The 16,776-nt window shown below is 36.8% G+C and overlaps 1 protein-coding gene across 1 annotated transcript in view; it reads left to right on the plus strand.

The window, feature by feature from the left end:
* Sbf (SET domain binding factor) overlaps positions 1-16,776 on the plus strand; it is an 851,001-nt gene that overhangs the window by 187,347 nt on the left and 646,878 nt on the right. Inside the window, exon 10 of the mRNA XM_067143032.2 lies at positions 7,722-7,830. Coding sequence (XP_066999133.1) covers positions 7,722-7,830 — 109 coding nt within the window. The remainder of the gene's footprint in view (positions 1-7,721; positions 7,831-16,776) is intronic.

Genomic DNA, 16,776 nt, shown 5'->3' on the forward strand with positions numbered 1-16,776 from the left:
TTTGAGATCTTCCTTCAGGATATAAGTATGGGGTTAACAGATATTTCCTTAGCGGGTATCCACTATCATCTAAGGAAATCCCTTCTTTAATTGTCCACACTTCAAACTGTGCTCTGATATGGGAGTTATTAAATATTGTACTGTTGTGTACAGAACTAGGCCACCTAGCAACTATATACCTGATTTGGAGGTTAGGATCCCTAATCACCTGAACATTAACAGAGAAATATCCCTTCTGATTACGATATATTTCGGCCATATTGCCTCCAGGTGATTGGCTTCTTACATGTGTGCAATCTATTGCACCTAGAACATCAGGAAAACGGCTTATTTTATAGAAGTCGCGGATAATTTGATGACGTTATTCTACTGAAGGGAATGTTACATACCTTCTGCTGCAGACATTCGACAAACAACTCTACTAACAGTGGCTTTAGGAATTCCAGCATTGTCTCCGACCATTACGTGAAAAGAACCAGTAGTAAAAAATCGTAATGTTATCAGTACCTGTAACATTGGAGAAAGAGGTAAGTTTCTCTTTGTAGGATATTCCAACCCCACTCGAATTTCGTCAACAATCTTAGCAACGACTATTTTCAATAACCTGTATCTATGAAGAAAATTTTCCAAGACCTTACGTCGCTGAACTCTTCTTCAATCAGGATTATTGTGTAAAAAATCTAAATAGAGCAATTCTGCATTTAAAGGGAGATTCACAGCAGCCATTTTTGGAACAAGTTGCTAAATGCTAATGTTAGCCATTTAACATGGGAAGTGGCTGATGTTAACTTTAATACGCAGTTTAACAGATGTTAACGTTAACAGTTGATGATGAAATGCAAATTTTCTTAAATTGTATGTTAAAATGATTTAACACCTTGTTAAGTAGTAACATGTGTTGATGAAACCAGGCCTAAGGGTGAAAGATATTGAGAAGCAGCCCTGAAAATGGTTTTCCATGGTTTCCCATTTTCACACCAGGCAAATGCTGAGGCTGTACCTTAAGGCCACGGCCGCTTACTTTGCACTCCTAGGCCTTTCCTCTCCATTCGTCACCTTAAGACCTATCTATGTCGGTGCGACATAAAACAAATAAAATTAAAAAAAGGAAAGAAAGAAAGGCTTTCAAACAGAGAAGTAAGAGGTATAGCGTGGTGGCTAATCGGGGATATACATAAGAATACGGGCCAGAAAGGAAAACAATGAAAATCATTGTTTTGTGGAGAAATAATGGAAGAGACATATGTATTGAGAGTATGTAGGGGAACTGACGCACTTAGAGTTAAATATTTATTTAGTGAATGTAAAATGAAAATAGAAAGAGAGAAGGATTTCTATATAATTGTTAAAACAAATAAATAGTGGATTACACTAGGAAGAATAGCAAATTTCTTTTGTATTTTAGAAGATATGTGGTGAAAGGAAAGTACTAACTAAAAGAATTCAGGGTAGGATTCATGTTTGTCCTAAAATATTGTTCTATATCTAAGACAAAAAGGAAGTTAAAAGAAAAGAAAAAAAGGGATGATAAAATCGGTGGAATGAATCTAAATATTATTAGCTTAAATATAATATTTACTGTAGTAATAATCAAATAATTGTAAGGAGGATAATTTAATACATTTTTCGAATAAATGAATTGCAATAAACAAATGTTCTCTCTTCACTTTCAGGCGACTTGGAACTAACGGATCGGAATAGTCTATTCTATTTTCTGTTCTATTCTGTTTGATTTCTTTCTTCTTGAATGTTGTTAGCTAGTAACTATTAATCTTCTGCGAATCCCAAGCAATTTAAGTTTATTTGATCTTTTTTGGTTCCAATTTTTATTTTCTTAGGACTGCCTTTGTACCATTCCCTCATCACATATTCTGTTGCACAGTTGAAAACTAATGGCGATAAACCATTTCCCTGTCTTAACCTTATTTTAATTGTAAACGGTTCAGATATTTCTCCTCTGAATTTTACTTTGGATTTGGTGTTTGTTAGGATTAATTTTATCATTTTTATTAATTTGGGATGAAATCCAAAATTTCTTAGTATCCTCATCATTGAAGATCTGAGGATACAATCATAAGCTTTTTTAAGTCTACAACTTGTTGTTTTTACCTTCTTTTGTACACATCTATCACTAATTTTAAGGTGATTAAGTGTTCGGGGCAGATTCTCCAAGGCCTATATCCTTCGTATCTTTTCTGGACAGCTTCTCAAGGCCTAAATCCTCCATGGTATTCTCCTAGTTCAAGTTGATCTTAATGATTGAATAGAATTCTTATCATGACTTTGTATGTGCAATCTAAAAGGAAATTTCCTCTATGGTTGTCTAGATTTGATTTTTTAAATTTTGTGTGTGTGTATGAGAGAGAGAGAGAGAGAGAGAGAGAGAGAGAGAGAGAGAGAGAGAGAGAGAGAGAGAGAGAGGTTGAGGAGGGGGGGGGGAGCTGTAGTCCAGTATCCTGGTAGTTATTCTTTGTTCCCTATTTTCACTATGCATTGGTGTAATGATATTTTCACTGGTTCTGCTACATATTTCCAAACTTCTGCAAATGTTTGATCTTCTCCACTTGCTTTGTAGTTTTCAAGCTCTTTCAAAGCTTGTGGATTGTGGGTGGGTTTATATTTTCTGCTGATGTTTTAATCAGGATTTGTGTGTTTATATGAAGAAGTTCTGGAGGATCTTCACAATTTAGTAATTTGTTAAGTGTTTCTACTAAAATTTCTGAATTTTTTTCTGTTGAAGAATATTATTGTTATACTGTGTGGAAGGAGAATAATTTGGCAAAATTTGATCAGAAGAAGAGATCTATTGATAGGACACACCTTCTATCACCCAGGACTGGTTCAGGGAAGTGAGAGAGTTAAGAATAACTCAGGGAGGCCATGTTGTTGGATATGATAAGTGGATTAGAATTAATTTAGAATGCAGTATTTATACAGGGAAGGAAAGGGGAAAGGTTAGAACAGGATAAGTAGCATGGATAGCTGTGTCAAAGCAGCCTGTGCACTAATGACCTCAGCTGGTGCTGCTATTACCACCACCACCTTCTGTGGATCAGTGGTGGAATGTTGACCTCCAGATTCCAAGATGCAGGTTTAAACCCAACAGAGGTAGTTGGATTTTTGAAGGGCGAAAGAAAGTCCATTCGACGCTCCATTTCGTGGAATGTTCGCATTTAAATGATTTTTATACTATTATAATTGAAGGGTGATCATCTAATTCGAATTATGCATTACTAAGAGGATTACGTGCTGTAGCCCAAACGATGTCTTATGAAGTGAGATTAGCATTAATCTTATTGAGATTTTTATTTATTTAGTAAGATAGCTATTGCCGTATGGGATTTAGGTGTTTTCAAGGTTATGTGTGATTTATGTTTTTAACTTTTCCTCTTATATTAGCATGGTTTTCATCATGTTTTAACTAATCAGACTCCTTTTGATTTTACGGAAGGGGAATCTGAATTAGTTTTCCTGACAAAATTAATTAAAACTCGGTCATAGATTGTCTAGCAGAGGTGCCATCTGGTAGAGTGAAACTGAACATCAAAATCAAAATTGACATACAGATGGTCTAGATGGTGTCAAATTAAAATGCCTGTGCATGGTAGCTGTGGCTATACTACTGCAGTGGAATGGCTGATGGATACACATTATTCATCTGTATGGTCATGAGAATTGCATTATGATATAATGTTTGGTTGACTTCTGTTACAGAGTGTATCATTATAAAATGGTCATTTGCTGGGCTGAGTAGCTCAGACGGTTTGAGGCGCTGGCCTTCTGACTCCAACTTGGCAGATTCTATCCTGGCTCAGTCTGGTGGTATTAGAAGGTGCTCAGATAAGTTAGCCTTGTGTCAGCACGTAGGAAAAAAAACTTGTGTGGTTCAAAATTTTAGCACCTCGGTGTCTTCGAAAACTAAAAAAGTAATTAGTGGAACTTAAAGCCAATAGCATTAAATTATTAAAAATGCAATTTAATATTTTGTCACATCCTGAGGATGGGTACTACTAAATAATACTAACTGCCAGGTAGAACTAGTCATCAAACATGATCAGATGCTAATGGATATGTTTTCTTTTAGAGTTTGTCATTGGTGTACAGTATGTGAGGATTGTTGATATTTAGACAGTTTTGTACATATTTCGGTGATTATCAGTATTATTCATGCAATATATGAGAAGTATGCCATATTCATTCTCCTTCTTCAGTTCTCTCTCCAGCACTACTACCTCTTTAAAAGTATGAAATTTTAGTTGGTTGCATTTATGATGTTTCATGCAGTCATGGGAGTGGGGCTGATTTATCCTGGTAAGATTAACTAATTTTCTTGAATGATTGGCCTTATCAATTCTGCAGATCATACATAATTTATAGTTATATTCACTTTATGTTGAACTGTGAACTTATTGGTGAAATGGCTTCTAGTCTTAATAAATTATGCTTCTTTTCATACCAGAATATTGTTCAAGGTACAAGGTAATTTGTGTAGTGATTTGTCATATTAAAGAATATACTCAGAGAATAAAGTGGGTTGTATGAAAGGATGAAATCCTATCTAGTTTATTTCCCAAAATTTGTTTTTGTTTTACTGTCGTCAGGGCCAAATACCTCATTACAAGAGCCATCATTTCTGTAATAATTTGAGAGATTTTAACAGACTCTTACTAGAATAGGTTTTTGTTATATGTATTCATCTATATTCTGAAGATAAATTTCTCACCAAAACATTTAGAGAACCTTTATTCTGGAATAGTATTAATTGTAAAATCACATTCTTTACCATAGTTCAAGTTTTCTAAGTTCCAGGTTCAAGTACATTGTGTTATACTATGCCTTCTACGCTAATGTCCGAACTCTAGTATGGTCAGTTGGCATTTAACAATGTTTAATCATGGGAGATCAGTGTAAGTAGATTTATTGGCACTATAAGGAATCCTTTTTTCAGAGCAGAATACCAGTATTGATATTCCATATTCCTAGAGATTAGAAGTAGCCTAGATGAAGGGATGTTTTTTAAATTATTATTATTATTTTTTATATTACATAGAGTTGAGCCTCTATGGACTGTGTGATAACAACCAACTCCATTTTAGTGTCTAGGTCCTGTTCTTGTTCCGGCTTTGATTTCTTGCCAGTATCTTCTGAGCCCAGCAACGAGTGCCTGTTCATGCTCTTCAAAGGTCCTTTCCGTCTTCTGGAAGTTGATGCCATTTTGAAACCTTAATAGTTGTTCACCGGTCTTCTGAATGTGTTCCTGTCATGAATTTCTTGGTCAGAAATACCAATCTGCCTCAGATCTTTTTCACATTCCTGGAACCATCTTGGCATTGTTGCCTTAGATTGAATAAAATTCCATATTCTTTTTGTTCGCCGATCATCAGTCATGCTCAAGAGATGACCGTAAAATAATAGCCATTCCTTCTTATATGACGCTGTGAGAGGTTCTATCTTGCCGTACAAATCCTCATTTGGTCTCATTCGTCACTGTCCATCAATCCACCTATTACCTAGGATTTTTCTTAGTATCCTGCACTCTCCTTTTTCCAGCCGGTCAGCTTGACCTTTACTACTTAAGGTTAAAGTTTCAGACGCATATAATCCCTCAGGTTTTACAACTGTGTTACAGTGTTGGAACTTGGACCCTATACTCATAGACTTTTTATTATAGATATTCGTTGTCATTTGGTATGCCTGGTCTAACTTCCTCATCCTGACATTGATTGCTTCCTCTTCTAATCCATTCTTCTGGATGACTTCACCAAGATATCTGAAATTCTTGACACGACCGATTTTTCCAAGATTAGTGATCATCCATTCAGGTCCATCACAGATGTTTGTCATATATTTTGTCTTCGGAATAGAAATCTGGAATCCTACGTTTACAGCAACTTCCGACAGCCTATTGATCGTATTGACTGCTGAATTTATGTTGTTAGCAAAAATGGCCAGATCATCCGCAAATGCCAGGCAGTCAACGTACACCCCTTTGTGCTTAGGACCATATCTGAACTGATCTTCCTTCGTTTCTTCTTGGTCTAACAACTTCCTCCACTCTCAAATGACTTTTTCTAAAACACAGTTGAAGAGGAGTGGGGATAGTCCATCTCCCTGCCTGACAGCCGTTCTGATTGTAAACGGTTCTGAGATCTTGCCCATAAATTTTACTTTCAACAGTGTGTTGGTTAGAGTTTGTTTGATCAAATTTCTTGACGTATCGTCTACTCCAAACTCTTCCAAAATATTCATTAATGAGATGTACAATATTATAGGTTAGGATCCACCTTTCAATACTCCGTAATAAGATGGTAAAAAGTAGTTACAACCTGTTTAATGGGACCGGTTTCAACACATTTTAAGTGTCATCATCAGCCAATTTGCGAAGATTTTAAAACAACTAGCACATTGAATACAGGCAAAAAATTAACATTGTATCATAACGTAGCAATTCAGTAAATGTGTTTTGAACATTTACTGAATTGCTACGTTATGATACAATGTTAATTTTTTGCCTGTATTCAATGTGCTAGTTGTTTTAAAATCTTCGCAAATTGGCTGATGATGACACTTAAAATGTGTTGAAACCGGTCCCATTAAACAGGTTGTAACTACTTTTTACCATCTTATTACGGAGTATTGAAAGGTGGATCCTAACCTATAATATTGTACATCTTATTTCTCTATTCAATACGGAACAATAATGAAGTTTTTAACTTTAAATTCATTAATGACTCGTAGTCAATGGAGTCATATGCTATCTGAAAGTCAACAAACACAACCACGTAGCTGTGTCCTCCTGTCTTCTTGTACCTGATGATGCTCTTCAGGTTAAAGATCTGTTCTGGACATGAACAGCTTTTTCTGAAGCCAGCCTGATATTCCCCAATCTGTTGGTTAAGGTGAGCTTCTATTTTGTTCTCAACTGCTTTGGAGAAAATCTTATAGGGAACAGATACTATTGAGATGCCCCTATAGTTGTTGACCTTCTTTTTATCACCATTCTTGTGCAGAGGGTGGATTAGTGCTGACAGCCATTCAGTTGGTATCATACCATTTCTCCAGATATCTTCATACAGCTTGACTAGTACATCTAGAGTTTCATCATTTGCCAGTTTCAGTATTTCTGCCACTTATCAAATCTTCACCAGCTGCCTTATTATTCTTTAAACTGTTTATAATCTGTTTGATCTCTTTACAAGGAGGGGGTGAGTTGGGTAGTTTGTGGATCGGGTCGCACACTGGGAATCTTTCTTTTGGTTCATCACAGTTAAGGTTTTCAAAGTACCAAGGTATGATTGTACAGTATTCTTTGTTGGTCAAGCCCAGCTTTCCATTTTCATCTCTAAAACAAAGGCTGGGCGCTTGGTACCCTCTCAAATTAGTCTTGAATGTTTGATAGAAGTCTCTGGAATTGTTTTATTATTATTATTATTATTATTATTATTATTATTATTATTATTATTATTATTATTATTATTATTTAATAATACTGGCTGATTGAAATAATTCTCTGGGACATTTTTACTCCTATTTGATAATTAAGTTGAGATTTTCGTTCTTCCCTCTTTTCTATAATGTCTTTCTCTTATGTCTTAAAAAGTTAGTATGTAATTTTAATATCAGAGTCCCCTCTGTGGATAAACAACCTGTGGATGTACATTTTCTTGTAAGTTCGTTAACAAGTGTAATTTGATAGGCCTTTTTTGTTTCTCTCCTCCTAGGTTATCTTCATTGAGACCTATTCAGCCTCGAATAGTACCAATGGGTCCCCACATCTCCAGCATTCATGATCCTCGCCATATTGTGAGCAATTCTGCTCGCAGACTGGAGGTAACTCTGTCTTTCTGAGGGTGTTATCTGTATGTGTGTGTGGGTGTGAAATGTATCATTCTGGCATTTGTCTGAAAATGGGAATTGATACTGCATACATGAGAGTTAAATAAGGAACACATGTTGTCGTGTAGTGTAAAATTATAACATTTTTGTCCAAACAATCAAATGAAGATTATTTCAGGCAAGTTAAACGCACAAATTTGAAGTATGGATGTTTGGAAGGTTTTGTTGTACTTTTTTTCATTTTCTTTTATGAGCTATAATGGTGTTAGAAGCAAAGAAAATACAAATTACATAGCACTCCTGATAATTCTTATTAATTAATGCACAACCCTCAGCAAATTGCCAAAAATAGGGAATTATCTGCACTTGTCTTTTCTTTCATCTAATGCCTACTAAAAGTGTTGAGATAGAACAAAAAATTCATGCATGGTGAAGTGTACTTGTAACCAGAGAACCTCATTTCCATGTTACCGTACACTATATTATACAAAACTTAATTGGATCATAATTTTAGAAATAAGTACTGTATGGAAAGTACATAATCATTTACAAAGTGCAGTAAGGAGCTTTGAAGTTATGGTAGGCCTAGCAAGTTGGTGATGGATATAGATTCACTTTCAAAGAAACAAGGAATGATAAACCAGACGGATGTAACAGATGACCCTGGCAAGAAACAGGATTGTGAGTTAGTGTACTGAACATACAAACATTGACTGGAAAAGTAGAACAGGTTGTAGATATGATGGAAAGAAGGAAACAGGATGTATTAGAACTGGCAGAGACTAATTGGAGGAGTAGAGGGGAAGGTTGCAGAGTTGCAGAAAGGTTTTTGATTGTACTGGATAGGAGATGATGAAAGAAATTGAAATGGATTAGGAGTGGTAGTGAGAAAGTGATTGAAAGAGGAAGTAAAGGGGATAAATGACAGGTTGATGAAAGTCAAAATAAAAGTTAAAGGAAAAAGCAGGGAAATGGTATAAATATATGCTTCACAAAGAAGGTTGCACACAACAGGATAAAGATGACTTTGAGGAAGAATTGGAGTGGCAATTGAATGGCTAAAACTTGGGAGACTTGAATGTCCATGTAGGCATGGAAAGGAAGGGATATGAGAATGTACTTGGAGAAGTAGGATGGGGAAATAGCAATAAGGAGGGAAAAAAGGTACTGGATTTGTGCAAAAGAAATGGGATGAAGGTTGGGAACTTGTGGTTCAAGAAGGGAGAAAACCATCAGATAACATGGTACAGTAGTGACTGGTTGAGGAAATCCATTGTGGATTACATGCTCTACGACTGCAAAATTTCACAACACTGCTGGTTGTTCTTATTGGATCTTCTTGGATTTTCTCTCTCTCTTCACCTGGTAGTCGTAGAGTGGAGAGTCTGAATCAGAGGCCCCAGATAGTGACCACAGACTACTGGTAATGAAACTGAGGGCAATGAAGGAAAGAAATAGGACAGAGAATCAAGAAAGGCTAATCAAAATATGCAAACTGAAGGAGAGAAAATCCAAGGAAGAATACCAGGAAAAAATGATTGAATTTACCAACAGATGATACAAAAGCAGGAGAGAAATAATGGAAAAGATTCAAGAGGACATTAATAAAAAGCTGCAGAAGAAGTTTGTGGGAAAACTAGTAACAGATAAAGATGCAAGGAGACCCCATGGTGAAATAACGGAGTCAAAGACTCAGTTGGAGAGAAGAATAAAGCTTTTAGGGCCAGTTTCATCAACCACTATTAAAAATCTGCGAACGGAGCGTTAGTTAACACCTTAAGATTTTAATGTGTCGTTATAGAAATTGCGTTTCCCTGAGCACTATAACAAGCTCGTTAACTAACGTGGCGTTAACATTGTAAGAAGCTCGTTAACTAATGTGGCGTTAACATTAACAATCAAGTCAGCAGTGTGTAGCATTAACATTATTTCTCTCTTCTGAACAGTGCCGATCATAATGTTATTAATTTGTCACCTTTCTCCTCTACACTTTTTGCACGGAATAAGGGGTTCCATTTGAAATTGAATTTGCTTCGTCATAGGAAGAGGTAGTCAATTAGACTACACACGGATGAAAAATAATCATAATGGAAGGTGATGGGAAAATGTCTTTGGGGTAGTAATTTGATTTTATTGGAGAAAAAGATCGTCAGTTGAAGACCTGAGTGCAAGAACTAGCTAATAACCAAAAGTTAAGTTCTGAGAAAAACGAGAGAAACATTTAAAACTATATAAATCCTATAATTCATTAAAGGTTTCAGTTTAATGTGAAAGTATATATGAATATACACTACTGTTTCAATTTTTAACCCTCTACTCCATTTAGAAATAATAAAAAAACGAGAAAATGTGTGATGGAATTATCCATTTCTTGCACTCAGATGTTTTAAGGAATGCAAAAACGGGAATAGAAATTGAAGAATGAATGCCATTACATGTTTTAATGTTTTAACTATGAAATATTGAGTTTTAAAGCCCAGTGCATGACATACATAATAAGTATTAAGTAAAATATGGTTGAAAACAGTTTTTAGAACTCGTGGTATGATGCCTCACTTTCAGAGCCATATTCTTCATCCTCGTGTTCACATCTGAGATCGGAATACCATTTCATGTGTGCAGGAGGAATATACTTCTGTGCCAATTTCATCACATCTCTGTACTTCTTGTTATTCAAAGGCAGTGGAGTTCGGTACAACTTGGCGGGATGTAATATTGGAGTACGTTTCGTCTTGAACAGACAAAATTTTGTATGAACAAAAGTGTTTTGACCAGCAGAAACAGACAGCTCTCTCCCTTTATAAACAAATGTATAGTACCTACTTATTCTGAATAATTCAGTACCATTCTTTATTATTTTCTTAAAATGTGACACCAAGTGATGTTTAAAATCAAATATCATGTCCTGGTGTACTTTCACCACAGCAAATTTTTGGGAAGCAGATGAAACAATATCATACCATTCCTGAGGGACAAACACATACTCTTTCTTGAGTTTTAGCTTCTCAATCTGTGCGAAGGTACGATCACAGGGCATGAACGAATTTCCACGTTCTGGAAAATGGTGATATATTTTGACAAATCTGCCCGAAGCCGCTAGTGTACTTAATTACTGAACCATCAAAATATTCTTGTCTTGCCCTGCACAGTTGTCAGTAAAAATGCACAGAGTTTTAATTTCATGCGGAATGTAGTTCTCTACATAATGGCTCTACACCTATTTCTTCATCCTCATCTTCACTCTCAGTTGCATTGTTTCTTGCAGCAAGCTGCTTCTTCCTTCTCCACTTCATGCTGAGATCAGGGCGCCTTCTACAACAAAAATATATTGCATTGTTGTGTGTTCAATGCTCCTACAAAATATATGTCTAAAACTAATATTTATTTAAAGCTTATCTCTGAATATTATGTGAGGTTATTAAGCCCATGAGGTATGCATCCTGAGCATCCTTATCACTCATTTTGTTTCACTTCCTAAGAATTCCTTCTTTAATATCTTTGGAGAAGTTGGCTGTACATTTTCTCTTACAAAAACAATCTGGAGCAACTGTCTTTACAGGCACAAGTTTCCCTGTTGATATATATTCTTCTCCATTCAAAATATTTCGTTTCCTAACATTCCTTTGCCAGTTATCTTCTTTTCTTGTCCTTTTCTTACTCTTTACTGGAGAGGAATCAGTAGAACTTCGTAGTGGTATCTAAAAATGACAATAATTTATAAAAGCATAAAGTGTGGGCTTCAAACTTCCACATTTATTTGAATATAATATTTTGGTCTAAAATATTGTTGTATAATACGATGTAACATTAAACTGAATATTCTGTAATATACATTCTATACATTTAGCACTAAAATGCAGCTCTTAATGGAACCTACCTCTGAATTAAAGCTTGCATTTGGAGCACACAATAACTCACTGCATTCAGCCACCTTCCTTACTCTTCTTCAGCACGAGGGCAACTGAGAGCAAGAACTGGATAATTCCGGTTATTATCCAAGTCTTGCACTCAGAAAGGAACCAGTTGAATTTTAAAGGCCACCTAGCGAGAAAAATAGGCACTTTCTGAAATTAACTTCTATAGTAACTGATAGAGGGCAGTTATGGCTACAAATAGAAGTCAAAAGCTAATTTTCGCTAAATGTGGTCATTATCTAGTTCTTGCACTCATGTCTTCAATTTACTTTGGAAAATATGTGGAGTGTTATAGAATGTAAAGAGACGGATGATACATCTCTAAAGGGAAAAGAAAAGGCATTCAGTCAGTTAAGAAATGAATTCAGTAGTCACTTGAATGTGACCATGTGGTCAGCAAAACAAGTAAAATAATTGCACGACATCCTAAAAGAAAGCACAAAAAAAATTATTTTTAGAAGGACAAGTTGGAGCAGTCCAAGATGGGTGAGGTGGTACAGTACATTTATTCCAGCATTTAAATACAGTGGAACCTCGATTCTGCGTTTTTGGAGGGACCACGAAAAAAATGTACAACCCGGGAAAACGGAAAATCCAGGAACGAATGAACCATCAACAATTTGGCTAAACATCACAAAAATGAAATATTTATACTTATAATCTTACAAACTCCCCTAAACCAAACCATACTACAGCCCCAATGGGCCTTCTGCCTACCAAGTGACCGCCTTCGGTCCGAAGGCCTGCAGATTACGAGGTGATGCATGGTCAGTGTGACAAGTCCTCTCGGACATTATTCCTGGCTCTCTAGACTGGGGTCGCCGTATCACCATTAAGTAGCTCCTCAATTAAAGGTAATCGTAGAATGACTGAACCTGGAACCAGCCCTCATATCCAGGTAAAAATGCCTGACCTGGCCAGTAATCGAACCCAGGCCCTCCGGGTGAGAGGCAGGCAAGTTAGACCGCGGGGCTGGGTTCAAACGTTAATTACCTACCGGTACGTGACTTAAAAATCTCCTGCGCGAGAATATGGTTTCGAAAGTATTAATCCTCAAGTTCTCGAATGCATTATATTTAGTTCTGCCCATCACTAATCACATTCAAATTTCTTTCAGTTCAGCAACTTTGATCAGCCAAACTCTTCGAAAAATTTAATACCTGCAACACCAAGCCAAAGAACAATCGACCACAAGTAGTTTTTTATTCTCTAATCTAATAAAATAATGCACATCAGATACAAAAGCGTCTAATATGATGGCAAAATCTTTTTTTAAACTTTCCATTGTAATTTGGTCACCGGTATACTGTTCCTAGTCAGTTTATGGAAATCTTGTACCGCGTAAATTAGGCCTACATAGACTTTTAAAGGTTATGTTGAACGCGAGAATATGGTTTCAAAAGTATTAATCCTCAAGTTCTCGAATGCATTATATTTAGTTCTGCCCGTCACTAATCACATTCAAATTGGAAAGAGAAAAAATATTATTAACATTTCTGAAATTATGATTATTCACGACCTTGAGCTCAGCTGGAAAGCGTGCTCACTGTACAAGTCGGTACGAGTGTGAAATGATACAAAGTTTTAAAATGTAACGTGCGGCTTTTATAACATTCTAACACAAAAACATAAAATTCCCAGTCTTATATTAGGACGAAAACAGTAATAGGCAATCCCGAAACCTCCCACGGCTTTATCAGTATGTAAAGTGCAACATCCGTTCTGGTCTCGTAACATAATCGTATACGATAATATTAAAATTCTAAATTTGTGTTACCTAAGAAGGAGCAGTTTCGATTCCTGCCTGAAAGCCCAGTGACTATACAGTGCCCTGAGGGAAGTGCCGAAAACCTGTTCGGCAACACACTCGAAAAAAGTAAAAAAAAAAAAAAAATCTAACCCTGGACATAATGCAAACGTTTTGCAAGTACAAACATTTGACGAAACTCATTCCATCTTCAAATAGTACTGTCGAAATGCGCTCTGTCTCCTTCCAATTGTCGAGGGCACCCTCTGCTTTATGATTTCCGAGGATTCTCTAAGCAATACTACCCGAACGCGATGCTAAGATAACCCCTTATGCAAGTTCACCGCTGATCGCTTTTCCAGTACTGTACAGTACTTCTTCAAATGACTACAATGACGGGACGTCAACACCAAGATCCATAAGTATGCCGAAGCTGTCCTTTCGTAAAATACAGTTTCTTGGAAAACGCGTGATTGAGGATTTAGCGTTGATGGGACTGAAATTTCTGGACGGTTGATTCGGGAAATCGTTTCATCGAGGAACGGATAATGCAGGTTTTTTACAACGTGATTTGATTAGGATGCTTGCGGGACTACATAATTTAAAGGAATAATATGGGAAAACGTAGTTTCCGGGAACGTATAATAGAGGTTCTACTGTAAATGACTTTACATTGCATTAATAGCAATAATCGGTGACAAAGTTGTGCCTCTTCATAATGACGTCGACTGTGATGCAGAATATCACGGCCAGCCACCATTATTGCTTTATCATGAGGCATTAGAAATGTCATTATATGAAACAGTGCTTTGGTTCTAAAGCATTGTTGTTATTGTGTGAGATATCTCTTTTGTATTACCATTGGGAGGTTTTTAAGCTGAATTTTATTAACAGGACAGATCATTAATAACTATAGTAGCACAATCATATTAGAAATTAGGCGTACCATATATATTGTGTAGGCTCTAATTGTGATTATGATCTCCCTTCAATTTATATTTCAGTACAAAATGTAATGTTTGTTACATGTTAATAAGTATGTGTATGCAGAGATGCCAACTACTACAGTTTGTCTGTAATTATTACGGATTTCGCCTCATGATTATGGCATTGCGATCAAAGGGAGATTATCACGAAAAAGAATTCTATGGAAAAAGGAAAAAAGGAAAAATGTCCAGTCCTTTCGAGCATTACTTCTCAACACTCCTTGTTTCACTGCTTGCGAGTTGGCAACGATATGTATTTGATTGTTACTTCCTTTTGCTACCGGGCCGATGACCTTTAAACAGCAACCATCTCCATCAGCCTTTTACTACCCGTGAGCATTGTGAAATTAATTTTGAATGAAGGAGCTCTACTGTGTTCTTCTTGACTGTAAAATCTTAAGTAACCGGGCGAGTTGGCCATGCGGTTAGGGGTGCGCAGCATGGGAGATAGTGGGTTCGAACCTCACTGTCGGCGGCTTGAAGGTGGTTTTCCGTGGTTTCCCATTTTCAGACCAGGCGAATGCTGGGGCTGTACCTTAATTAAGACCACGGTCGCTTCCTTCCAACTCCTTGGCCTTTTGTTTCCCATCGTTGCCGTAAGACCTATCTATGTCAGTGCGATGTAAAGCAAATTGTAATTTAAAAAAAACAACAACAAAAGAAAAACTTCAGTGATCTGTATTAAGTGTACCTGAAAGTACCAACTCTCCCACAGACAGAGTTTTCAGTTTTGATAGGAAACAACAGACAATTCTTCTTCTTTGAGTAATTCAGTCTATTAACTGGTATTGCCTTGGGATGAGTCTTCTCCAGCTTTGTTGACCCTGTGCAGTACAGTATGTTGTGCTTCTGCATAGCTCCTGCATCCTGAGTTCACAATAACTGCCATCATGAATGTCTTTCTTGGTGTTCCACGAGGGCATTTCCCTGGCATTTTACCTTCCAAATTTCCATCAACACATCCCTATGTCGAAGCCTATCTCCCATCCAAAAAAAGTTGTCTCTTCCTAATCTGGATCAACAGCTTTCTCTTTTCTTGGACAATGTTCAGTACCCCAGTGTTGGTCTTCTTCTCAATCCAACTTACCCCTTGCAGCCGACGCCAACACCACATCTCAAAGGCTTGAGGTCTCTTAATATCACTGTTGGTTAACGTCCAGGTCTCTGCACAATAGACCAAACATAACATTTCATTATTCTTTTACGTAAGATGAGGGACATCGTTTTCTGATGTAGGAGGGACTGTTTAACTCTTCAGGCTTGCTTTGATGTTGGTATTCTTGTTTATTTATTTCTGTCTGAGACTGAAGTTTTTCTGTTATGATGTGGCTAAGGTGTGTGTGGTTTTAATAGAGGGCAATGGGGACAAGACAAAAATATATGACCAAAATGGAGGAAGCTGAAAAGGTGGTAGCAAAGGAGAAGAAAATGGATTGATAAGTGAACAAAGATGATGGATGCAGTTAGCAAAGGAAGTAAAAAAGTACGGTGTGGAATGGTCGAGAGTAAAAGTGTGAAGGGGGGATGTTATGAGAGATAAAAATGGAAGTTAAGTGCAGGAAAAAGAGGAACTCAAAGGAAGTGGAAGGAATATTTTGAAGATTTTGAAGATTTACTAAACCCAGAAGAATGCATTGAAGAGGAAAGTATAAGTATTGAGAAATGCAGAAACTTAGAATTAGGAAAAACTTGACATGGGGAGAAGTGGAGATAGCACTGGGCAAGATGAAAAGAGGGAAATCTCCAGGTTTAGATGAAATGAGCATTTACAGTAGATGGTGAAGGTAGCAGGAGAGGTAGGGAAACTGTGATGTTATTGTGTGTTGAAAGTAGTATGGAAGGAGAAGACGACCCTGAAGACTGGAAGAAGGGGATAATCATACCCATGTTCAAGAAGGGGAATTGGAATTTTTTTTTTAAACTATAGGGGAGTCACATTGATATGTCACTGTGCAAAGGTGTTTGAGAAGATCCTGGAGAATAGAATCAGAAATAGGGTAGAAGAAAAGCTAAGAGAAGAGCAATATGGCTTCATATTAGGAAGGTCCACAGTAGTTCATATAATCACAATAAGAAAACTGCAAGAGCATCATCATGAGTAGGGTCAAGATCTACTAATAGACTTCTTGAACTTTGAGAAAGCATGTGATCGTGTACGCAGAAACAAGGGATGGGAAGCCTTGCAGAAAAAGGGTGTCATGAAGCAGACAATAGGAAAAGTGGGAGAGATACACTATACGAAGTGTCAGTTGTGTGAAAGTAGGAGGAGAGAGAACAGACTGGTTTGAGCAAA

The sequence above is a fragment of the Anabrus simplex genome, chromosome 3 (assembly GCF_040414725.1).
Source record: "Anabrus simplex isolate iqAnaSimp1 chromosome 3, ASM4041472v1, whole genome shotgun sequence".
Taxonomy (NCBI): Eukaryota; Metazoa; Arthropoda; class Insecta; order Orthoptera; family Tettigoniidae; genus Anabrus; species Anabrus simplex.